Here is a 27462-nt window from a genome sequence, read left to right on the forward strand (position 1 = left end):
ATAAAATTGTTCATTTTCTGGTGTGGAAAAACAAACTATACTCGTTACGATTTCGAAAATTCGCTTCATACCTTAATTAATAGGGATTTTTTCATATGAATAACGTCTTAAATGGCCCGACGTCCAATACCCTAATAATTTTGTTTGTCCAGCCAATAAAACAAAATGAAGTTAAATCCGTTTTGCAAAGGAGATTAGAAAGCTATTTTCACCAATTAAAGCTCTGTCCCCTGGTATTTGTTAATGTATGACCAAAAAAATTGTTGATCATGGGTTTGGTTAATTGTTCGTTTTTATTGTCTTGTGAGAGCTGATAACACTATTGCCATTTATAGCATCACAACAGCAGAACCAGTGGCAAATTCAACATGGTGTGTGGCCAAATAGTCAGCAAGGGCCTCAGAATCAGGTTGGTCCAGATTGGACTTACCAGTCTTCGCAAAGTGGAGCCGTAGTACATAATTCAAGAGCTGAAGTCAACCCATCTTGGAATCCTAACTTGAAGAATGCTTATTATCCTCAAGGTATCTATTTTGAAAATATGGCTAATTGGGAGGGGGGATTAACGGCTACGGTCAGGACGTAGGTTTTACTCGCTTTTAGGATTTCTTCAGGGGGACTTACCCTCCCATACTCTTCCTGGATTACTTGTGCGGGGTTTGGCTCTCTTTCAATTTGAAGAAAATATAAGCAATAGGTGAATAATATTTAAAATGTAGGATGTTGAGGGAAAACCATAGAAACAGATGGGATTCAGTGGAAAGATTTCAAAGCTCCTTCCCCCTGGGACTATGCCCAAAAGAGTTTTTAGGCATTTTGCCTCCATTTAGTGGTATCCCGTCTGATACTTGCTCTACCTCTACTCAATGAACTCTCAAATCTGAATGGAACTCGCAATTCTGAGCAGCCTGTACTGTTAGCCATTTATATTCACTGTTAAATATTCCCCCCCCTCTTCCAACGCGAAAAATCACTAATTACTTTTAGTTGTATTTTTAGTGGCTACCTATCTTTTGAAAAATAGCTATTTAGGAGCGGGGGAGGGAGAATTAACGGGTATTGGTACTGTTTAAATTTTACTCAGTTTTGTGACTTTTCCAGGGGGACTTATCCACCCTTATTCTTCCCAAGTTACATCCTTGGGGTTAGGTCTCTTTAATTTTGAAGAAAATAGACAATAGCTTAATAATAGTAAAAATGTAAGTAATTATACTGAAACCCTTTAAAAATTTGGGAATCGGTTGCTAAATCCCAAAGCCGTTATCCCCTGCAAATATACCAAAGGGAATTGTTAGGACATCTCGCCACTCCCTCTTGGTAACCTATGTAATAGTTGGTTTCACCTTTACTAACTGTGCTCTTAGTGGAACTCGTAATTCTGAGCAGCCTATGCTCTAATCCCTTTAACTTTTAACTCGCTTTTTTATAATCCACTACCCCCTCCAGCGCAAAGAAAACACTCAAAAATTGAAGTTAGGTTAATCGTAATCAAATATACCAAAATATGATGAAAATATAATGCTTTAGTAATAAAATTATGGAAACTACAGAAGATAACTATGGAAAGCAGGCAGCCCAGAACGCATTGCATTAAATACCAAACCACCTTTATATATTAAATATTTAATTAAAATATACCTTCTCAGTAGTTTATTTCACTCAGGCTAAGCTTGTTATCTTTGAGTGCATATGGAGAAACCGGTTTGATTAAAGTAAAAAACAAGAGTGTGGTCTGGATAATGCATATGTACCATTTTGTCTCCGAAGCGGCCCGATTGTGTTGTGCGCCTTCTTCTAGCAGATAGCCACGGAATTGAAGAAAGCGCTATTAATATTTAATTAATTCAAATTAATTTTCCTCGTTCTAAGCTAATCTTAAGTTCCATCACCCCCACTCGCTATTTATTTTTGATATCGACTATTAAAAAACCTTTTTCAATAGTTGACCTCCTTCTCTGAGAATTTGAAATTAATCCAATTTTGACCAAATATAAATATCAGTACTATTTTATATTTTTTTTTTTAAATAAAAGAGTTTTTGAAAACTACAAAATTAAACATTTCTGGCGGATGAAACAATCGAATAATTTAAAATCCTATTTCTAACATCAATATATCTCAAATTGCAACTCCATACATTCCCACTTGGCAGCCAGGTGTTTCCAGTTATTTTCCTAGGGGCTAAAATTCCTATAACCTTTGGCATTTCAGGGGATGACATTCCCACTTGGCAATCAGTTGTTTTCAGTTATTTTCCTAGGGACTAAAATTCCTATAACCTTTGGCATTTCAGGGGATGACATTCCCACTTGGCAATCAGGTGTTTTCAGTTATTTTCCTAGGGGCTAAAATTCATATAACCTTTGGCATTTCAGGGGATGACATTCCCACTTGGCAATCAGGTGTTTTCAGTTATTTTCCTAGGGGCTAAAATTCATATAACCTTTGGCATTTCAGGGGATGACATTCCCACTTGGCAATCAGGTGTTTTCAGTTATTTTCCTAGATAGAACAAACTGATTCCGCTACATTCCCAGTAAGTTAAGCCAATCGTAGAAAACAAAATTTATTGACCCTCTTTTGGGAGTAACATTTAGATAAAACCTAACTTCACAATAGCCTTATATTCATTAAGGTCTACCCGCCCTAGTAATATTTCAGCCTTTCAGAGACGAAACTAATTTTTGGACATCACGAACCAATACAGCAAAAATTTTGACTTTATAAGTTATGTTTGGTTTCTTCAAGTAAAATTCTGTATCGAGTATTTACTGCATCGGCGTGGTTTTATTCAGGACTAGACTTTAGAACTACTTAGGGCTTTGCTTAAGACTTAAAACCGGGGAGGTCAGGAATTAGTTTAATCCTGCATCGTTAGTTAATACAAATTACTGCAGCTGGAACTAATGCTGTTTTTACACTAATGAAGGCCAAGAATTGAAGTCACGCAAAGCTAACTTAAGCCCCATTTAAAAATCAGATCAGATTTGACCATGCGCACAATAAACTATTTTTGGTGAGACACTACAGGAGAGACTCCAAAAGATAGTGCATCTACTTTCTCAGGTCACGGATATGCCCAGAATATTGACGCCCAAAATATGCCCAAATTTGTTTCTCAGGTTTATCAGGTCGCGGATATGCCCAGAATAATGACACCCAAAATATGCCCAACTTTGTTTTACCTTTTTTGAAGTAAATATTGTAAAATATGTAAAAGAAGAAAGTTTTTAAAACAGAAAATATTTGAAAAATTAGGTTGCAAGGATTATTTACTCCGGAAGAGGCCAAAAGTTTTTTTTTTCTGTTATTGGTTAAGAACTTTCAAGGTAAGAAAGTTAAACCAAGGGGAATTTAGGAGGACAATACGTTTTGGAAATTTAATTGGATTAATTCATACCCTCATACCATTTTAAATATTTATGCCCTCCTACCAATTCATACCTAAAGTTTTTAAATATTTTTTGCTGGTCTGTTAGGATATTTCGGGGAATATAGATTGGACTGAAAAATTCTGCATTAAGGGGGAGGGAGTTAAGGAGACAAATCTGTCTGTATTGATTCACTTAGGTAAAATAAAAGCAGCCTATAAAGGTGGTCTGCTTCCAAAAAAAATAAATATAGGCTTTTGTTATAACTCCTGCAGCCTGAAAATTTAAAGAGCTGTGTACTTAGAATAACATGTTTACAAAAGAAAAACTACCTACGCCATTTAGTGTTTGTCGACACTTGATATCCTTTCCATTGTAATTATAATTGTGGAATTAGCAAAATTAGCGTAGTAATAATTTTCTGATCTCAGGAAAAGTTTCAAGTGTCGCCAAACGCTAGATGGCGTTTATAGTTTTTTTTTGTCGACACTAGAGCCAGTTTCTACTCTTATCAGTTACCCATACTCTTTTTGTATGGGAATATTTTCTTGATAAAATGGCGGCTGGTGAATATGGTGAAGGGTTGAATATTATGTTCAAAGGCGTTTATAGGGTGGCTTCATCCCCACAGAAGACCTAAATTACACCTATTTTCCATCCATATGAATCCCCCTTTCCATTCACCCAAATTTGAATGCTAAAGCTGCTACCAAAAGCTATTGCACAGTTTGACGGCTGATTGAACATTTGGACTGAATATTAAGATTTTGCCCTATTTTCGATTGTAATTGGCCCAAAATTTAGTTAAAGATTCTGGTCATTCTCAATTATAAAATTTTTAATTAAAATGTTTAGTTCATAAGCAGGACAATTGTGAGAACTTGACAAATACTCCTACAAGTAACCAATAATAAAACTGGTTCAGTTGCAAAAATGAACTAAAAAACACATTCTCCAAAAAAGAGGTTTTTGAAGAAAAACAGAGTCGCATTAAAAACTAAGATGAGTAGAAATTAAGTCTTATATTACTTAAAACCTAAAACAAACAGAACCCACGATAAGCACATAAATGAGACTCAGTAGGAGCCCAAATTAAAAACTAAGATGAGTAGAAATTAAGTCGTATATTACTTAAAACCTAAAACAAACAGAACCCACGATAAGCAAATAAATGAGACTCAGTAGGAGCCCAAATCAAAAACTAAGATGAGTAGAAATTAAGTCGTATATTACTTAAAACCTAAAACAAACAGAACCCACGATAAGCAAATAAATGAGACTCAGTAGGAGCCCAAATTAAAATGAATAAGGTTACGGCTACTGCCCTGCTACGGTGACGTAGGGCCACTGCTACCTGGTTTAAGCAGTAGCTACCTGAGCGACTGCTTAAATCCTCAAGAGGTGAGGGCATCATTTATGCTTTACTGAAATTTTTTTTAAACATTTGTTTATTATAATACGATTGGAAAAGGAAAAAATGCTGAGACTTCCAGGAATTAATTTTTATTTTTATGCGCAATGCTTTTGAATGTTCAGAAAATTCATTTCATAGTCATTTATGGGTTCGTCTATTCAAAATATTGCTTCAACAAATAAAACTGATTGCTTTGAAAATTACTAATTTTTGTTTTGGAAGTTTTATTTAGGACTCAATTTGCTAAATTTTTATGTTAAATAGAACCAAAAAACGTTTATCTTTGCTGGAATGTTGTTTATGGTCCTGAAGTTCTGTTTTGCTGAAGAAATTTTGCAGTAAAAACAAACCAATCAAAATAAATAGGGTTTTCAGTAAAGTGGAAATAACACTCCAGCTTTTAGAAAGTTTGAGAGAAAGTGAGGATTGTCCCTGTCCTTATTTGAGGTATATCTTGTTTTTTAACTTCGATAATCCTTGTAATTCTATGAGTTATGTAGTTGGTGATTTTTGTACGAATAAAAAAAACATAAGTGTTCAAGATAAAATTTTCTGTCAGAGTAAAAATGACACCCTGCCTTTAGAGGGGCAATATTCCTGCTCTTATCTGTAATAATCTCTGTTATTTTTAACTTTGGATTGACTATTCATTTCGTTTCTGTTTTTTAGCGTTCATCCATGTTCTGTGATGTTCATGTTCTGTGATTATTGGTTTTATAACCTTATTCGTTTTTGGCTTCAAATATATATTCAAAGTAATTTCTCTGTGATTTAATTTCGAATTATGACTTATTTTTGTTTGTATTAGGCTCTATTATGGCTGTTTACTTTTCTTTGATTTTTTTTTCTTTTTTTAACAATAAAACGTTTGGGCACACAATTTTGGATAAAAAATGACAATAACAATTGTGGATAAAATCTTATCTACTCCCACCTATGCCAGCGAAGTGAATGGCCCAGGAAAATATACTGTGTTCCTTGAACCTATCGAATTCCCTCGAAACATACTGAAAAAACCATACAGGAATACATACTGTGTTCCTTGAACCCATCGAATTCCCTCAAACATACTGAAAAAACATACAGGAAAACATACTGTGTTCCTTAAACCCATCGAATTCCCTCAAACATACTGAAAAAACATACAGGAAAACATACTCTGTTCCTTGAACCCATCGAATTCCCCCAAAGTCAAAGTACTGTTAATAAGAAGATTATTAATCATGACAAAAAAATCGTAAAGAAGATAGAAATGAGGACAGTAACAACCAGTGAAAAACAAGAAAAACCATGCAAATATTTCGATTTCCCTTAAATTTTTCCTTACGGCCTCCTCCCACTCTATTCGCAGACGGCCTGTATTTCGCTTGGCCCCAGATGGTTGTGTAATAAGGACAATTTTTGGCAATATGAGCATTTAGGGATTTGAATTTGTTGTTGTCTGCTGTTTTAGAATGAAGGTAATGTACAAATAATTAATTACAGTTAATGGGAATGGGCTTTTAGAACATAGCCATATTGATAGTTACATTTTTTCTCAGTAACAGAGATAAGCTGTTATTGCTGTTATTGGATAGCAATAATGCTGTTATTGGATAGCAATAATGCTGTTATTAGATAGCAATAATGCTGTTATTGGATAGCAATAATGCTGTTATTAGATAGCAATAATGCTGTTATTGGATAGCAATAATGCTGTTATTGGATAGCAGTAATGCTGTTATTAGATAGCAATAATGCTGTTATTGGATAGCAATAATGCTGTTATTGGAAATGCTGTTTTCCAATAACAGTATCTGAAGTAATAATCTTGTTTGAACATTGCGTTCAAAACTGCTCTAGGCTGCAATTTACAACTATCTCATCTATGTAACATTATATATTAAGTATACGTTAAGAAGATTAAATGCATATACATCTGAATTTGGTTTGTTTGAATTAAATTAGTATCCTTTGAAGATTTTTATTCCTTAATTGAAATTTGTATAATTTTAGCAGCTATTCCTGTTCCAAATGGCTGGACCAGAAGTGTACAAGGGGGTCAGGTATTCTATTCAAGGTAAGTACTTGTCTGTTAGTTTTCTGTGTATGTATGCTCTGTTTGTACGTAGAATAACCTCCACATTGACGTTGGTGAAAAAAGACATAACACAATAATATATTATTTATAATTATTTATAAATAATAAGTATCTTAGAAGCAATTTCATAATAAGTATCCTGATGCAATTTCAAGACACTTCTAAATTTGACTCTTGTTATATGTCAGTTTTAAGACCATGAGATGCTATAATTAGAACGGTACTAGACAATCCTATAAAAAAAAATATATCTTGTCTTATGAAATTCTATTATATGCCAATGACGTTTAGCCACGTAAATTCTGTTAATAACGTCAATAGGTTATTTATGTTAATGTATAATCCTGGTTATAATCCTGATCCACATATCAAGGTATTGGTATGGTCCCCATATTCATGCAGTATCTGTAGCAATCACAAGGTAGTTGTAAATTCATACCTTCTTAAGAGCATAATTGTAAGAGTACTAGTCGGTTCTGTCACATAGTCCTTTTTTTTGCAATTCCGCTACACATCAATAACGTTTAATCACGTACATTTCGTAAATTAACGCTCACAGATAATTCACGTTAATGCGTAACCCCGTTTCCCATCTCAATTTCACGTCGGTGTATCGATCCTGATTCCAAGAATAGTTTACGGTTTGGCTTTTTTTTTTTTTTTTTTTTTTTTTTTTTTTTTTTTTTTTTTTTTTTTTTTTTTTTATTATTATTATTATTGACGACAATTGCTAGGCTTTTGGTTGCCAATTTGGTATTTGCCATCATTCCGTTGCAACAATTGAAACATACGCCGTAACTAAATTATAACGATTTTCACGACTGAAACTAATAACGAATAATAAATTTGGTTAGAATACCCAAACCCCATCGTGTGTTATGAAGTTGAGGTTCGTTTTCTTCAGTAGCTATGAGGACGACATAGAAATGACTGTAACCCTCTAAAGGGCTGCTGTTTTGCTTGCTTTTAATTATTTTTTTTTTTTTTTACAAAATTTTTCATCTTCCTGTGCTCAAATTTATTGTACCTTCTGGAAAAGTCAATGGCTAACATTTTTTTTTTCGCATTCAACAGCCGTAGCTGAGTTTATGCATAAAATGCTTGTATTCAAAGTATAAACTATACACGAGAGGGGGGAGGGGTGCTCCCATATCCAAGACGATCATCTTGTAGAACAAATGTTACATAACCTTTTTAGTTGCATTCAATATCTTATTTTGTACCAATCATGGACGATACCCAGGTACCATCTAAAAGATAGACTGACTGTGTAGATACGATTCTGTGATGGATATTGTGATGGATCCAACCACTAAAAGCCAGGATCCACGATCACATCAGTCAATTGGTTTTAAAAGCTCATAACAGATCGTGCGGTATTTTGCTTCCTTTTTTTTACCTAAAGATAAGCGATAGATAAGCATCATTATAGATATTGCACGCTATCAATAGGTATACTATTTACTTTATACTATTTACAGTATACTGTTTTGTTTCAAGGTTCATAGGTCGAGTTAGAACTTTCAAGAAAAACTTTTCTTGTTTTTTAAGGGGAATCAGTGCTTGGAATTTCGCCTCAAGAGGACAATCTACGTTTTCTCTGATCCTCACAAAACAGTATAAACTACGTTTTTATTTTCTTTTATTATGTCTGTTGCTCGATAGGGTCTTGATAGGGTTTTCGGCTAGTCGATATACGTTCAGTAATCTACAAAAAAAGTAAATTATAGCTGCAGCTATTTAAGTTCTGTGAAGCAATTACAAGATATTACTAGAACTACCATAATCAAAACTCTCAAAGAGAACTTGATGAGCCATCTGACGATAGCCCTTAATTAAACAAGATTTGAAGGAACTGTACGGAAAAATATCTTATTCTAGTTTATGGGCAATTCCTACATCTTGAAATATATCAAGCTTAGGTATAATACACGTTATGTGTATATAATCTACGAAATATGTGCAGATAAGAATTTATATGTAAATGGAAACAGAGATTAAACAAGATACGTGGGTCTCTCTACCCAGAAATATGCAACAATTATATACCCGATAACATACGTTCCAAAATAGAACTACAATTTTCACTACATATGTTTTCCCCTACCCCATCGAAGAAAATTAAAATCTGCGCACGGGGGTACCTACCCCTTATTAGCACCGTGGCTTTCAAGGAAACTATCTGATAATAAGCGACTATTCAAATACGACCTCAGATAATGACTTTAAGAAAAGGTTTCTAATTTATACCTCCTCATATTATTCATACGTTCTTGTATTAATACAACATTTTTTCCAAGAGTGTATGAACTACCTCTGGGAGGATACCGCATGCGGGCCGGGGGTAGGTCACCCCTGCTCTAGAGTATAACAGTAACAACTTAAAAAATAAAACCAACTCATGCTATTGCTATCAAAGAAACACACTTCAAAATCCAGTTGGAGCTAATACCTTCCACAAAATACTTCCTTTAAATCTCAATCTCCCCTTGCAATGCCCCTTTTTGCTCCGCGCTTTTGCTCCAAGATGTGCGCGCATCATGGGAGTGCAGAATATACAGGTTTTATGAATCTCGCAGGCTGCAAAAATGTTTACGGCGTACCGCATGCGGGACGGGGGTAGGTCACCCCTGCTCTAGAGTATAACAGTAACAACTTAAAAAATAAAACCAACCCCAAATAACAGTAACAACTATTACAGTAACATAACAACTATGTAACAGTAACAGTATATAACAGTAACAGTAACAAGTATTAGTATAATATAACAGTAACAACTTCAAAAATAAAACCAACCCAATCAAACGAACCCAAAAAAATCGTTTAAAAATAAATGATAGCTACTCCATGAAGAATCTATGAAAATATAATATATATTTTGCAATACTATTACAACACATTCTGATTTGTTGTTTATTGCAAATTCCTTACTTTTCTTTTTATCATTTTTGGTTTAGACTATTATTGCAAATTCCTTCTTTTTTTTTCATTTTTTTGTTTAGACTATTTCATATACGGTTTCGTTATCCTTACAATTGTCACTTTAAAACTGTTTTTTTTTTTTTTAGCCTTGAGGCCTAACTTCAGTTGTTTTTATTTTCCATTGTGTATATTAATTCGTTTGATTTGTTTAAAGTTTTTTACTTGTGTCTCATTGTTGTTTGAGACTCAAGTTTTATGTTCTCAGTGAAATTTTACAATATATTTTTTACCTAATATGTGAGCCTACAAGAGATTAAACTGAAAAGACTTTTAAACGCTAGTCTGGTCTGTCATTAGAGTTCACGTGCGTTATTAGCCTATATAATAGTTATATCTATATACCAGGTAATACAATAAACTGCTGGTAGACATAGCTTTGAGCATCAAATATTTGGGTTTTTCAGCTGTGTTTATTGTCTTTGAACTATCAAGTATTTATAATAACAACAAAACCACGAGAGCAGATGCAGTGACATCTACTTATCATGTTATGAAGCACACTACAGCCCTCGCAATTCTCAAAATAATCGGAATCACTTTATTGGTGCGGAAACGGTGCTTGCTCCACTTATTGTAGTTGAACCAACACTGGCACCGAATATTGTTATGGAATGCACCGCAGCCACCACTACTGTACCGTAAATATAGAGTATAGTAATACCCTATTACGGTATACCCTTTTCCAGGGTATGGTAATTTGTCCCAACGTTTAAACGGGCCAAACTCTCGGCCACGGGAGCCCCAACCTGGGTCAACACTAATATCTCCAGCTGTCTCTTTAAAGAGTAAACGGGTCCCCCTTTCGATATACTAATGACGGTATTTCTCGCGAACCCTTTTTCCTACCGTGCATGGGTTCCTGGAAAAATAATCTAACACGGTTGTGGAAAACTCACTTGTATTTCACCAAAGGTCACTTATACATACATCTATAAACTCTGAAGACACATTCCCTAAGCGGAGTTTCAGTACAGACTAAAAACCAAATCACGAGTTCTATACTACGAACTTTGCGTAGGGGTGGACCTTAGATTGACCCTGGCCAATTCGCTGGCCAGGTTCAAACCCCTGGCTTCTTTTGAATGATATTATCTTTCAATAGCCCAGATCAGGAAGACAAATATAGAATTTAGCATGAAAGCTCAGTTATTGCAAAATCACTAGCTTACCAACGAGACTTTAACTTATCATTGAAAATTATACTATACTAGCTCACCCCAAACACTTGGTTGGTGGGGGCGCTTCGCGCACTCCCAAAACCCCCCCGCGCGCGTAAGTCGTTACGCGCCCTATTGGTTACGCGCCATTGTAGTTGTGTCCCTGTGTCCCACCTGTGAATATAGATAGATATAAATATATTTCTAACTACGTAAAACTTGCGAATATACAACATTCTTGGCTGTCCCATTGTCTGTGCATATAAATAGATTGTCAGGTTTACCGACTCTTGAACATGCAACGTATAATTGTCCATGGGTAAAACAATCTGTATTCAGATCTATACCTCATTATTCTAATGATTGCCCTTGAGCTTTGTTGATGGTGATTGCTAATCGAACATTCCCTGTGTCCCCGTCGTCATTTATATATCCCCCTGTGCCCCCCGGCGTCCCCGTTGTTGTTGTTTCCCTGTGTCCCTGATTGCAAATCGAACATTCCTTGTATCCCGGTCCTTTTCTCTTTGAGTGTCCTGTTCGTCATCTATATTCCCTATTGTGTCCCTGTGTCCCACCTGTAAATATATATATATATATATATATATATATATATATATATATATATATATATATATATATATATATATATATATATATATATATATATATATATATATAAAAATAAGTTGTCTGTCTGTGTGTCTGTCTGTGGATCAGGTGACGTCATGTTTCTGTGTTGACTGACGTCATGAAATTAGTTGTCGTCGTTTTTGCTTTGACGGTGACGTCATTAACGGTATTTAAGACATTTGTTCACGGAAAAATGTTTAATTGTAAAATGACTGAAGAACCTACAATGGCAACAGCCGAGGAAGCTGCTCAAAGAGTTTATGCCAAAAAACTTGCTGCTGATAGAGAAAGTAAGGAAAGAAAGCGTTCCGAGGAATCACAAGAACAGCAAGAAAACAGGCTTGCGGCTAAAGAACGCAAAACCGCGCAGTTAGATGAAAATCCACCTGGACAGCGAGAGTCAAAACATATCAAAACTGAAAATGATAGCAATGATGATTGGGTTTAGGATTTTGACTTGGATAAGGTCATCAATGCCTACCAGATTTAAGTTAAAAAAAACAAAGGTTCGTCGATATGTACTTCATAGTGACGCTGAAAAATAAAGAAGAAAAAGAAAACTGAAAAAAGAAAAAAGGTAAAAAATTAAAAAAAAACTAAAAAGAAAAAACACTCAAAGAGAAATTACAGACCGGGACACAAATGACGACCGAGACAGAGGGAATATAAGTGACGACCGGGAACCTCAAAGATAAATTACAGACTGGGACACCCGGACACAAATCACGACCGGGACACAGGGAATATAAATGACGACCGGGACACAGGGACACAACTACAACGGGGACGTCAGGGGCACAGGCGTGGTATATAAATGACGACCGGGACACAGGGATTGTTCGAATAGAAATTACAGACCGGGACACAAATGACGACCGGGACACAGGGAATATAAATGACGACCGGGACACTCAAAGAGAAATTACAAACTGGGACACCGGGACACAAATGACGACCGGGACATAGGGAATATAAATGACGACCGGGACACAGGGACACATCATTAGAATAATGAGGTATAGATCTGAATACGGATTGTTTTGTGTGTGTGTGTGTCGAGTGACGTCATGTTTGTGTGTCGACTGACGTCATGTTTGTCGACTGACGAGATTAAAGACCGGGACATCGGGACATAAATGACGACCGGGACACCGGGACATAGGAAATATAAATAACGACAGGGACACTCAAAGAGAAAGCGACCGGGACACAAGGAATGTTCGATTAGCAATCACCATCAACAAAGCACCGGGACACAAATGACGACCGGGACACAGGGAATATAAATGACGACCAGGACACTCAAAAAGAAATTACAGACCGGGATACCGGAACATAAATGACGACCGGGACAAAAATGACGACCGGGACATAGGGAATATAAATGACGACCGCGACATTCAAAGATAAATTACAGACCGGGACACCGGAACACAAATGACGACCGGGACAAAAATGACGACCGGAACACAGGGAAACAACAAAAACGGGGACGCCGGGGGTATATATATATATATATATATATATATATATATATATATATATATATATATACTAGCTGTTGGGGTGGCGCTTCGTGCCACCCCAACACCTAGTTGGTGGGGCGCTTCGCGCCCCCCCAAGCCCCCCCGCGCGCGTAAGTCGTTACGCGCCATATTAGTTACGCGCCATTGTAGTTGTGTCCCTGTGTCCCACCTGTGAATAGAGATAGATATAAATATATGTTTTTAACTACGTAAAACATGCGAATATACAACATTCTTCGCTGTCCCATTGTCTGTGCATATAAATAGATTGTCAGGTTTACTGACTCTTGAACATGCAACATATAATTGTCCATGGGAAAAACAATCCGTATTCAGATCTATACCTCATTATTCTAATGATGTGTCCCTGTGTCCCGGTCGTCATTTATATTCCCTGTGTCCCGGTCGTCATTTGTGTCCCGGTGTCCCAGTTTGTAATTTCTCTTTGAGTGTCCCGGTCGTCATTTATATTCCCTGTGTCCCGGTGTCCCGGTCGTCATTTGTGTCCCGGTGTCCCGGTCTGTAATTTCTATTCGAACAATCCCTGTGTCCCGGTCGTCATTTATATATCCCGCCTGTGCCACCGGCGTCCCCGTTGTAGTTGTGTCCCTGTGTCCCGGTCGTCATTTATATTCCTAATTTCATGACGTCAGTCAACACAGAAACATGACGTCACCTGATCCACAGACAGACAGACAGACAACTTATTTTTATATAGATATATATATATATATATATATATATATATATATATATATATATATATATATATATATATATATATATATATATAATACACAATACTTAAATTATTGGTTTCAGATTTATCAATTCACCAAATCAAATTATGGTAGTGCTTAGATTTCTCTTAGAAGGATTTTAGATTGAAAAGATTGAATGATTTAGATTGAATTATTGAAAAGTGCCCGTAAAGTATATTACACACAGGGAAAAAAATTCACAGCTTTTTCTTGGTAGGACTAGTGGCGAACTACCTTATCATCGCTACCCAGGGTACCCTTTAAATCTTACTATCTTATCATTTATGGTTGTAAGCTACGATTATGCTGTCATTCATCATCTTGTATACGGAGATAGTCTCTTTTGTCAAAAAATCGATTTTACTATAGATATCTTGTTAAGTTAATTGTAAAGGCATCAGATATAGTAAGCTTCTTTAAAATGAGCCCTTGAAGAGCTCACTGTGATGTTTCAGCGCTCAACTTGCAGCAGAGGAAAATAAAAGACATATCAATGTTACCCATGCAAAAAAGTGTTTTTTCTTGTAGTTCAAGCATGGATTTTCGACCATGGTGATTCTGATTGTGTACTTTTTGTTTTTACCCAATTTGTTTCAAAGTAATTAATTTTTGTTTAATATGTGTTTAGGTTTGTCCTTTACCAGGTGGCAGTTGCTAGGCTAGAAAACAAGAACATATCCATGTTTTCGCATGTTTTTTTTTTGTCTGTTTTCATTGTAGTGTTCAAAATTAAAAAAAGTGCAAAGGAATTTCAACATTTTGTATATGGGGTCGTAGAGCTACAGAAATTTTACGTGTCAAAAAGCTGTACAGGTAGTAAAAACCTTATAATTACCGATTCGGCCTGTCAGGGCCTGAAATAGCTTCAAAGAAATAAATATGATCTAAGAAATACTAGGTATTTTCCATCGAAGCTGTTTTGTTCTTCGAAAAAAGTCTAGGAATAATTAAAAAATCCATAATTGCAATTAAGTTCCATGCACGGCTCCTCGTGAACGAAATAATCCGACCATACAGTACACATCCGGGTTGCAGCGGTAGCTAGCAACCTAGTAAGTGACGATCGCGTCCAATACTAAGAAATGTAAAAAAATCCTAATTTTTTCCTAAGAATTTTCCTGAAAAATTTCCAAAAAATGGTGTCAGATCAAAACAAGAAGTACAGTGTTAGAACCGCTTTGTCCGAAACCCCTAGGTAGGAAACTTACCTTTCCTTGGCTTGAACAACAAGGTAAATATATTAGACTGAAAATCAAGAAAATTGGCTGAAACCACGATATTCTGCATAAACGGAATCTTGTTTTTTTTTCACTTCAGATTGCTTGGCACTGGAATATCGTAGAATGCTGTTTAATGGCTCATTTTAAAGGAAATTGATGGCGTTGAAACCTTTGTTTCAAAAAAAATATTTAAAAAATACATTCAATTTTCTAAGTATAACTACATTTTTCGTGTACAATATTGATCAGTTACGTCATAATCATAGGTTGTAGCCATATTGTGAAAGCGTGACCAGGGTTGCCTGGGAATATCCAGTAAATGGATAAAGACCGTTTACCTAAAATGGTTATATAAATTAACCACCCAGTTGTGAAAGGAGATAAATGTACCTGTTTTTTTTTTTCACTGTCTAAATAAATGGATTTAACCCCATTTGCAAATTTATGTGTTTATAATTCTTATATATTTTAAAGAAGTATATTTTATAATCCTTGTATATTTTATCCTTAACATCGATAAAAAAAACCCCTAAAATTAACATGTCGAAAGCTTGCATAGATAAAAAAGCCTTAAAAATACAAGTTTCAGGGCTTGCAATAGCTACATTTGCTTAACTAATTTATTTATTTTACTCAACACAGGAGAAAGCCATAGGCTTGTCGAAGCCATAGTTCTAAAACGCCCTCGATTATTTTAATAGAATGTTTTGTATAATAAAAAAAATAATAGTACAAAAACTGCTGTTTATAAACGAATTGTTTTCACCAGGGGCGAATCTCTTGCTTTTTCTTGGGGGGGGGGCAACTGCCCCTCTTGCCTCCCCTTCCAATCGACGCTACTGGGTATCACCCCACTAAGTACATTTATTATGAAAGAATGACCGGGGGTGCCTGGAAATATCCAGTAGATGGCCAAGACCGTATACCTAAAATGGTTCTACAAAATATTCCGAAAATTTGTAGACTGGAATTTTGATAAAACAGGAATTTTAGTGGTTGTATCATTATGATTTAGTGTAAATAATTTCATTTTGGTACCTTTTTTCTCTGTTTTTTTTTTTTTTTTTTTTTTTTTTTTTTTTTTTTTTTTTTAACATCTGCTGTGTGAAGATATTGTCTTTTTTACGTTTTTTTTTCTAGTCCAAGTGGCGAATCTCTTGGTTCATCTTCAGCGGTGGCCGCTTATTTACGACGGAATGGCACTTGTAAGTGTGGTCTTCCATGTCCTCTGAAAATCGAGGAAGTATTTTCGTTTGATCCTCAGGTATTTAAAATTATTTTTACGGCACTTGGTATTAACCAAGTGACATATAACGATCGCAAATTCTGTCGGTCTGTCTGTCCCGGTTTTGCTACTTTAGGCATTTCCAGGTAAGCTAGGACGTTGAAATCTGGCAGGCGTATCAGGGACCGGATCAGATTAATTTAGAAATAGTCGTTATCCCGATTTGACCATCTAGGGGGGGGGGGAATTGGGGGCCGGTTAATTTGGAAAAAATAGAAAATTAAGTATTTTTAACCTACGAATGGGTGATGGGATCTTAATGGAATTTGATGTTTGGAAGGATATCGTGTCTCAGAGCTCTTATTTTAAGTCCCGACCAGATCTGGTGATATTGGGGGGAGTTGGAGGGGGAAAGCTAAAATCTTGGAAAACGCTTAGAGTGGAGGGATCGGGATGAACCTCGGGGGGAAAATAAGCGCAAGTCCTAGATGAGTGATTGAAATAACCGAAACGGAGCCGCTCTCTTTGGTGGAGTTGGGGGGGGAGGGTTAATTCTGAAAAATTAGAAAAAATGAGGTATTTTTAACTTACGAAGGAGTGATCGGATCTTAACGAAATTTCATGTTTGGAAGGATATCATGTCTCAGAGCTCTTATTTTAAATTCCGACCGGATCCGGTGACATTGGGGGGGGGGGGTTGGTGGGGGAACCTAAAATCTTGGAAAACGGTTAGAGTGGAAGGATCGGGATGAAACTTGGTGGTAAAAACAATCATAAGTCCTAGATAGGTGATTGACATAACTTGAACGGATACACTCTCTTCGGGGGAGTTGGGGGGAGGAGGGTTAATTAAAAAAAATTAAAAAATTAGGTATTTTTAACTTACGAAGGAGTGATTGGATCTTATTGAAATTTGATGTTTGGAAGGATGTCATGTCTCAGGGCTCTTATTTTAAATACCGACCGGATCCGGTGAAGAGGAACCGACCGGATTTTAGGGCAGAACCTAAAATCTTGAAAACGCTTAGAGTATAGGGACTGGGATGAAACTTGGTGGGAAAAATAAGCACAAGTCCTAGGTACGGATCTGCTCTCTTTGGGGGAGTTGGGGGGGAGGGGGGAGGTTTAATTCTAAAAAATGAGGTATTTTTAAATTACGAAAGAGTGATTGTCTCTTAATGAAAATTCATATTTAGAAGGACCTCGAAACTCAGATCTCTTACCTTAAATCCCGACTGGATCCAGTGTCATTAGGGGGGGGGGACTGGAAATCGTGGAAAACGCTTAAAGCGGAGAGATCAGGATGAAACATGGTGGGAAAAATAAGCACAAGTCATAGATACACGGTTGACATAACTGGAACGGATCCGCTCTCTTTGGGGGAGTTGGGGGGAGGGTTAATTCTAACAAAATAGAAAAAATGAGGTATTTTTAACTTACGAACGGGTGATCGGATCTTAATGAAATTTAATACATAGAAGGATGTCGTGTCTCATAGCTCTTATTTTAAATCCCGACCGGATCAGGTGACATTGGGGGGAGTTGGAGGGGGAAACGTAAAATCTTGGAAAATGCTTAGAGTGGAGGGATCAGGATGAAACTTGGTGGAAAAACTTAGCACAACAAGTCTTAGATACGTAATTGGCATTACCGGAACGGATCCACTCTCTTTGGGGGAGTTGGGGGGAGTGTTAATTCTGAAAAATTAGAAAAAAATCAGGTATTTTTAACTTACAAAGGAGTGATCGGATCTTAATGAAATTTCATATTTAGAAAGAACTCGATCTCAGATCTTTTATTTTAAATACCAACCGAATCCAGTGTTATTGGGAGGAGGTTGGGGGGGGCGGAAGTCTTGGAAAAGGCTTAGAGTGGAGAGATCGGGATGAAACTTGATGGGAAGAATAAGCACAAGCTCTAGATACGTGTTTGGCATAATTGGAACGGATCCGCTCTCTTTGGGGGAGTTGGGGGGGTGATAATGCGGAAAAATTAAAAAAAATGAGGTATTTTTAACTTAAGAACGAGTGACCAGATCTTAATGAAACTTGATATTTAGAAGGAAATCGTGTCTCGGGCTCTTATTTGAAGTCTCGACTAGATCTGGTGACATTGGTGGGAGTTGGAGAGTGAAACCAGAAATCTTGGAAAACGCTTAGAGTGGAGAGGTCGGGATGAAACTTGGTGGGTAGAATAAGCAAATGTCGTTGATACGTTATTGACGTAACCAGACTGGATCCGCTTTCTTTGGGGGAGTTAGGGGGGTCCAATGCTTTGGTGAGTTTGGTGCTTCTGGGTGTGCTAGGACGACGAAAATTGGTAGGCATATCAGGGACCTGCACAAAATGACTTGATAAAGCTGTTTTCTCCCATTCGACCATCTGGGGGGCTGAAAGGAAAGGAAAAATTAGAAAAGATGAGGTATTTATAACTTAAGAGTGGGTGATCGGATCGGATCTTACTGAATTTTGATATTTAGAAGGACCTTGTGTCTCAGTGCTCTTATTTTAAATCCCGACCGGAATTAAGACTCTGATTTTCCTTTTAAATCAATCAACTGATTCTTAGAATTTTACTAGAGCTCATGCCATATGAGCTCTTGGCTCTTCCGACTTCGTCACAAGTGCCATATGAGCTCTTAACTCTTGTTTTATAATTCTTAATTTTTTTTTATCTTTGCTTGTTTGTTTTCATAGTTCAGCGTGGCATTACTGACGAAATTGTGGTACTGTTCTAAAATTTTATAATTTAAAAATAACTATAAGAAAATCTTAGAAAACTGCGGTTCCCAGGTATGAATAGACCTAAGAATGACTCGAGGGGAGGAGGTGTTTTCATTTTAATCTTATTGTTACTCTAACTGTTTGTTAATCATAGCCAAAATTAAATTTTAGGTAATTTTAGTAAATTTTAGTTACTATGGTGTTATAGTGACATCTATTCAATCAAAAATCTAAACTCGTTTCATTTCTTAATTATGTTTTTTCTTCGTTTTGTTTGTTTTTTTATTGAACGTGAAATTTTTAAAGCAATGAAAATCTGAATCGTAGACAGCGCAATAGTAAAAGTAAAGAGAGTAAAGTAAAGAACAAAATACATTTTAAAGTTAAATTTTTTACTTTAATAAATATAAAACTATTAAAACCTTAAGGAATAAATATTAGTATGTATTTTTTGAACTGACAATCCATGGTCATTTTTTTTTTTAGTAAAGTGCAAGCTATATTCTTGTCTTGAGGAGGCATGGGGGTGTCAGCCCAACGCATGGTAATTTTTACTTGTTTTGAGCGACTCGGTTATCTGGTGTAATTCCTATTTTTTTTTGGGTATACTTTGTTTACTGATGGTGATTTGAGATAGTTTTACGCTTGGAAGATTATTTGACTTTATTCCTGCTCTTTACTCATCTTTGAAAAAGTTGTTTCGTGGAAAAAGTTTTTTAAAATAATAAGAAAAAACGACTTTATAGCACAACTGCAAAATAACTCCTGTTTAATATAAAGTGGCCTGGGATTTCTTTTGGAGAATGGGAATCGGGAATATCTAAGAATATATTTGTAGTCTAGACTTTATTCCGGGCTGAGGGTTCTGGCTCCAGGGCTAATGTGGCGGGGGAAGGGAGCTTTCCTTAGCCTTGGAAACACTCTCGGAAGAGAGACAGAGAGAGAGAGAGATAAAGATAGAGAGACCGGAAGAGAGATCTAATTATTCTATCGAGTTGCTCAGACAAGTGTTATATAACCCATCAAGGATGTCGCGGCGGGGTTCCCGATTTTACTTTAACTATATCTGTATGGTCCCCCAGATTCTCAAACCTTATTTGATTTTGGGAAAATTTGAAAATATGCTGGGGTTGCTGCTGCTTTGATGGTGTACCATTGGCGTAGTAAAAATTTTCTAGAGAGGGTCTCCACATGCTCAAAGACGTATAATTTCAAAGTTTGATTTTTCTCTGCACGTCTGTGTACATTGTCAAACTTTCCCCATACTCTTTAGCGCTTGGACGACCCCTAGAGGGGAAATATCTGTCCCTCTTACGAGGGTATGGCTTTGCTCTATCAAATCCTTTAAACTTGCCACTGTTGGTTACTTTGAATAATGGTAACACATGAGTTGTATTTTAGGTAGCTTCAGCTTCTTGGAATGGTGCCATTCGTCCTTGCAGAAGCCGTCCCCCTGCAGTGGTACAACTGTCACAACAATCGTTTGAAAACTCTGGTGTTGTTCACCAAGTATCTCTACAAGGGGGGCAGACAATTCTACTGCAGCAGCAGACTGTGCAGCAGCCAAACACGCACAGAGGAGAGCAGGCGAATCGGGTGCAACTTCAAGGAGGAATGCTTTCTCAAGGTTTGTTCTTGAATTCTTCCTAGAACACGAAGGAGAGTGAAAATAATACATAAAATTGTTTAAATTGGTCAGGTGGAAACTTGCACAACCATATACCTGTAATAAAAAAATTAGGAAAAAAGGGTATTGAGTATTTAAGGGGCAAGACGAAAAAGTATTGGTAACTTACAAGAGTCGAAACTAGCGCTAATTTCGACGAAAAAACAACCTCAACACCATCTAATGTTTTGGCGACATGGCATTTTTTTGCAGTTTAGTGATAAGAACAATTAATTTGTGTAGTTGGTCAAATTATTCTAGTGATAACTGTCTGATCTCAGCTCCTAAGAAAAAAATGGTCACAAAGCCTGAAATAACGCCAATCATCGCCAAACACTAGATGGCCCTGATGTTTTTTTTTTTTTACCGATACGAGCGCTAGTTTCCACTTTTACAAGTTACCCATACTCATTTGAAAAAGACTTCCACCCGCAGTTTTCGTACCAGCGATTGCCAAATCGTCTTTTTTTTTACTAAAAAATGAATTATAAAGTTTTTTTCTAATTTTCTTAAGATATATTTTGCTGTGTAGGAAATAAATGGTAAGAAAAATGGTCACAAAGCCTGAAATAACGCCAATTATCGCCAAACACTATATGGCCCTGATTTTGGTGTCTTTACCGATACTAACGCTAGTTTCCACTTTTACGAGCTACCCATACTCTTTTGAAAAAGACCTCCACGTGCAATTTTCGTACCAGCGATTGCCAAATCTTTTTTTTACTAAAAAATGAATTATGAGTTTTGTTTCTTATTTTCTTAAGATATATTTTGCTGTGTAAGAAAATAAATGGTAAAAAAAAAATGGTCGCAAAGCCTGAAATAACGCCAATTATTGCCAAACACTAGATGGCCCTGATGTTGTTTTTTTTTTACCGATACTAATGCTAGTTTCCACTTTTACAAGTTACCCATACTTTTTGGAAAAAGCCCTCCACGTGCAGTTTTTCGTACCAGCGATTGCAAAATTAAAAAAAAGATGGGTGGACAATTAGCAAAAAACAAGCTATATGCGGTGCCAAATAGCTTAAGAAGGTGTAACTTTCTTCTAAATGTATAATCGTTTCTTGGAATCGAGAGATTTCTAACTTTTTACGGGCGAAAAGTGTTGCCAAATTTACCTAATTTATTTTGTTATTATTTTTCAGGTTTGAAGTGACAACTCTGATTAAAATGTAATACTGCTACTAAACCTCTTAATTTTGAAACAATAAAAAAAATACATATTTGAATATCGCTGTTTTTGGGTTTGAATAGACCTACAATAAGTTCAGGAGGGAGGGGCAAGTATGTCTTGCTGAAGCCTTATCTGAGCCTCGTTTTCAGGCCACTGACATCCAATGCCGTACCGGCTAAGTGGCTGGCGCACTGGTTTGAGAATTCTTTGTCCATGGGGAACGGGTTCGATCCCAGGTGTAGCCGATTATTTGGTTGGGGGGGGGGGTCAGTGACATGACTCTGTGAGCTCAACCTGAGTCGATGCAGCTCTAAATGGGTACCCAGAGAAATCTGGGGAAGGTAATCAGGAAGGGTGTGCGAAAGCACAGGATGTTTGGCCTCCAACCCCCTATGGCACTTCCTGGTCGAAGGGTCAAGAAACGGAGATTATCACCGACGGTTTGGACCTTAAGAGTCTAGTGCTGTCTTGCTTACTTACCAACATCCAACACGGGGTTCATCTCGAGTTTTGTAGATTATCGTTTTGAGTTCTGTATTCAACACGGGTGAATGTCTTCTCAGAACCCGTGTTCAACCATGCTATTACGATGCATTACAATTTTGAGAACCCGTCCAACTGGCTTGGAACTTGCAAGATGGAAACGGTTTAAAGTTTTGCTGGATTGAACACGGATACCTGAAAACGATTTTTGTCAAATTTGTTCAAAACACGCTTCAAACCCAGTGCCTGAAAACACGACTCTGGGTAAATCCTCCCGCATATACACTACCTGGTGCTCATTTATGACCATGTTGGAATATTGAAATTAAGTTGTATCAGAGAGGATTTTGAGAATGGCCACCAAAAAATCCATGTCGTGATGGGAGTTTTGTTTTGTATTCTTTGCTTGGATTCTGTTTTATTTTTTAGTTTTTTCGCTGCTTTCATCTTAGTGATTACCTTCTAAGGAGATTTGTTCTCCCTTTGACACTCCTTTTGAAACTTGACTCAAGTCCCATTCGTCCTTGAAAGTGATCTTGGGACCTCTTTCTTCAAAATGGAGTGGATACGTCTTCTGTATGCCTCATGGTTCTCTGCTAGGTCAAGTAAGTTGGAAAGGCAATGAGACCGTTTTGCCATTGAAGGAACATTGAATGAATTGAATGAATATTTGAATGAACTTTGAATGAATGAAAATGCTGGGACTGTTTTGAAAAACTGTTCATTTTAGTTTTATTGATTTTATCCTCTTTTCTTATTTGTATTGCTGAGGACGGCCCTTGTACATAGGGCCGAAATATTCATTCGAATTTGTTTGCCACTGTCTGAAAAAATTCCCTATTGACCTCTTTGGGGAATGACCACGAGAAAGAGAGGATTGGTCGTCTTAGCTGAGTGGATTGGTGTGCTGGATTTAGGATTCTTTGTCCAAGAGGGCGAGGGTTCAATCCTAGTGTACCCAATTATTTGGTTTGGGACGGGGTCGATGGTGTGACTTTGTAAGCTCAGACAGATTTGACCCAGCTCTAAATGGGTACCTGGAGAAATCTGGGGAAGGTAAACAGGAAGGGTGTGCAAAGGCATAGGATGGCTGGCCATCATCCCCCCATCGCACTTCCTGGCTGAATGGCCTTAATACGGAGATCGCCACCGATGGTTCGGACCTTAAGGGTCTAGTGCTGCATCCTTTGCCTTTTTTTTTACGAGGACGAGAACCGTGAACTTGGCCGGTTCTAAGAAAATAATTTTCGGGAGACGGATTCATCTGTTTTACGTGGCCGAGCCACCGAAGTTGCTGGATTTGGATTTTGGTGAGGATTGTTGACTGGACTTTAAGACGTTCGAGGATTTTCATGTTTGAAGTCTGACCAATACCAGCAAAGCGGCGGATACATTTCGTTTCAAGCGCTGCGAGTCGACACTGGTCATCTACCTTCAACAGTCATGATCCACATGAGCATATTTTGAGGGGGGTAATCAAAAGTCGTTTCATGACTCGTACTGACAAATCCTTGCTTTGCCATATGGGCATAAGGGCTTTGAAACCGGAATCGACGAGAGCGAACCGTCTTTTTTGTCTTCTGAGTGGTTTGAAAGCGATAAGTCAAATGTATGCACACAGCTTGTTCTGATTAAATAACGGAGGAAACACCTAGGAAAGAATAGATGAAAACAGCTTTCTTTGGCATTGCACATGCTTGGAACCGTATCTGTTGGGGAGACTATTCCTTCAAAGCCATCTGTTGATTCCTTCAACTGAAGGTTCAACAGATGTATAAAACCTATTGATTATATTGAGTAATTGACAATGAATGCTATCATGTAATACATTCATACACAGTGTAGCAGTATAGCAGGGACAAAAGGGGCATTGCAAGGGGAGATTGAGGTCTAAATGAAGTTTTTTTTTTGGAATGTATTAGCTGTACTTGGATTTTGAAGTGGATTTTGAAGTGTGTTTTTTTTTTATAGCAATATCAGGATCCTCCCAGAGCATATGTTTACCTCCCAGAGTAAGTGCATATGTTTTCGAGATCCTCCCAGAGGTAGTTCATATACTCTTGGAAAAAATATTGTATTGATACAAGGACGTATGAATAATATGAGGAGGTATAAATTAGAAACCTTTTTTTAAAGTCATTATCAGAAGTCGTATTTGAATAGTTGCTATATTATCAAATAGATTCCTTGAAAACCACGGTGCTAATAAGGGGTAGGTACCCCCGTGCGCAGATTTTAATTTTCTTCGATGGGGTAGGGGAAAACATATGTACTGAAAATTGTAGTTCTATTTTGGAACGTATGTTATCGGGTATATAATTGTTGCATATTTCTGGCTAGAGAGACCCACGTATCTTGTTTAATCTCTGTTTCCATTTACATATAAACTCTTATCTGCACATATTTCATAGATTATATACACATAATGTGCATTATACATAAGCTTGATATATTTCAAGATGTAGGAATTGTCCATAAAATAGAATACGATATTTTTCCGTACAGTTCCTTCAACTCTTGTTTAATTAAGGACTGTCGTCAGATGGCTCATCAAGTTCTCTTTGAGAGTTTTGATTATGGTAGTTCTAGTAATATCTTGTAATTGCTTCACAGAACTTAAGTAGCTGTAGCTATAATTTGCTTTTTTGTAGATTACTGAACGTATATCGACTAGCCGAAAACCCTATCAAGACCCTATCGAGCAACAGACACAATAAAAGAAAATAAAAACGTAGTTTATACTGTTCTGTGAAAATTGGAGAAAACGTAGATTGTCCTCTTGTGACGAAATTTTAAGTACCGACCCCCCTTAAAAAAAACAACAACAACAAAAAAGAAAATCTTTGTGAAAGTTCCAACTCGACATATGAACCTTAAAGCAAAACAGTATAATGTAAACAACATACAGTAAATAGTATACCTACTGGTAGCGTGCAATATCTATAACGAGGCTTGTCTATCGCTTATCTTTAGCTAAAAATAGCAAAATACCTCATGATGTGCTAAGAGCTTTTAAAATCAATTGACTGATTTGATTGTAAACCTCGGCTTTTAGTAGAAATTTTTACTTATTCTCACGGTCTCGTACTAGCATCATACCAGTTTTTAGACTAGCTATTCCCTGATAAGTCTTACCGACACCTTGGATTATATAGCATATACATAATTTTCAGGATATAAGAGAATAAGGCGTAACAAAACATGGCGAACTTGCATAGGCCATTGCCCACTAGACTTGTTTGCCCCCTCTTCAGATTTGGAATTTACATTACATTTCATTTTTATTAAAAAAAAACTTCTGTTTTGTATATATTCCTTTGAAAAAAAATAATACAAAAAACACAAAATTGCCCTTCCACCTAGATTTTGAAAAATTTTGTTTGTCTTTCTTCTTTAACTTATAGTCCTTTTAAGCCCCGCCCACTCCTGTACTGCTTACTCATCGCTCTGACTCCCCAGCCCTCCTTTTTATGAAGTATTTACTTTTAGTTTCAGAAATGAAGGCTATAATGCCGGTCGCTCCAATTGTAGCGGTTCCAGCGTTGCCAAATTCGTCGAGCAGTGCCAAATCTCCCAAGAAAAGAAGACGAAGAGCAGCACCACCACAGACCGTTGCATCTATATTACAACGTCAAGATCCTCAGAACCATCCCCCAGTGGTGCCACAGCCCCAGCCAGCTCAAATGATGATTGCTCCGACAGTGGCACTGTTGCCAGATGGACGGGCTTGCCTTGTTACGTCAGCCCCTGGACAATTTGTGTTAGTACCTGCGAATTCGATGCCGTTTTTGTTGCCTGTTGGAACTCAAAAGCCCGGATCTTCGGGCGTTAAAATGGGCAAAAGTGCCCCTGGTGCAGCTGCGCAAAGTGATAATTTTGTTAGAGACGAAAGTTGATGATTTTTTTCCATGGGCGGGGCCAGTGATTGATGCCAGTTGTGATTGGTCGCTAGATTATGACCAGCCGTGTTGCGATTGGCTGCTAGCCAATTTGTGATGTGATTTGAAGTAAGAATGCCGAAGTTTTTTATATGTTTTATTGTCTTTCTAACCAAAGATTATCTGTTAATGGTAAAGTAGCACCATTAGATTTTAAGCTACTAGAATGTTTCAAGTGCTTAAACATTTTTTCATTTTGTAGACTGAACTTTTTATTTGTTTAGAAGTGCAGCTTCGCTTTTAATCTTTTCCCTTCTTTTTGTTCAGAAAATTTAGAAGTTATAATACGAAGTATTATTATAAGTTTGGAATCTAAACCAAAATCTATTTGCATTACTTACCCGTGATATAATTGCATGGATAAAGTGAGATAGCCTTATTAAAATGGGATTTTAATTATTTCCCTTAATTATTGCTTGATTATTAAGTGATTATTGCCCAATAATTATTTAATAGAATCATTAATTAAATTCTTCTGTGATTTTAAGATCGGGAGATATCTTTCCCCTATCTAGTTGTTTATTCGTTGATCAACTGAAATCAAGAAATATCCCCATATTTAATTGCTTGTTTTAAACATGGGAAAGTTGTATCCTCACCAAATTGTGCTGACTAGCTTTATTGACCAGGTAGCTTGGAGAATTAATGAGTTTATTATGTTTTACTTATAATTAACCATACATATTCAAAGTTTGTTTTTAACATTATATCTATATATAATATATATTGTGTATTTAATATTTAGTTATAAATAAGTTTGCTGTTCTTTTTAACTAAGTTTGACCTCTTTCCCTCTGAAAAAAATAAGTTTAGGTCTAATCAAGAAGTGGAGGGTTCTAGCCTACAATGAACTATGCTAAAGAAAAAAAAAATAGTTAATTTAGATCTATAAACAATTGATGCCGGGAAGTTCTGTTGATCTACACATACATAAATGATAATTCTTAGTTTTTGGGCCGAATGATCAAAATAACAAAATACAAATACGATAAAATAAATAATGACACTTTTTTGTGCTTTTTTTATAGTTATAATAATTTTTAATTATAATTTTTACACTTATGCTAATTTTCCTCGCCTTTCCTCTGTTTTTAATCTTACACTTAAGC

The 27462-nt window shown here is 36.6% G+C and overlaps 1 protein-coding gene across 2 annotated transcripts in view; it reads left to right on the top strand.

The window, feature by feature from the left end:
- The window catches only part of LOC136035162 (methyl-CpG-binding domain protein 6-like), a 51997-nt gene extending 24786 nt beyond the window's left edge, over positions 1-27211 (top strand). Inside the window, exons 3-7 of one of the 2 annotated variants that reach the window (XM_065716725.1) lie at positions 336-524; positions 6781-6844; positions 16282-16405; positions 20491-20716; positions 25905-27211. In XM_065716725.1, coding sequence (XP_065572797.1) covers positions 336-524; positions 6781-6844; positions 16282-16405; positions 20491-20716; positions 25905-26311 — 1010 coding nt within the window. In that variant the 3' untranslated portion in view covers positions 26312-27211. The remainder of the gene's footprint in view (positions 1-335; positions 525-6780; positions 6845-16281; positions 16406-20490; positions 20717-25904) is intronic. The other variant, XM_065716726.1, reaches the window with a different exon arrangement.
- Positions 27212-27462: the final 251 nt, after the last annotated feature.

Source organism: Artemia franciscana, chromosome 14, assembly GCF_032884065.1.
Source record: "Artemia franciscana chromosome 14, ASM3288406v1, whole genome shotgun sequence".
Taxonomy (NCBI): Eukaryota; Metazoa; Arthropoda; class Branchiopoda; order Anostraca; family Artemiidae; genus Artemia; species Artemia franciscana.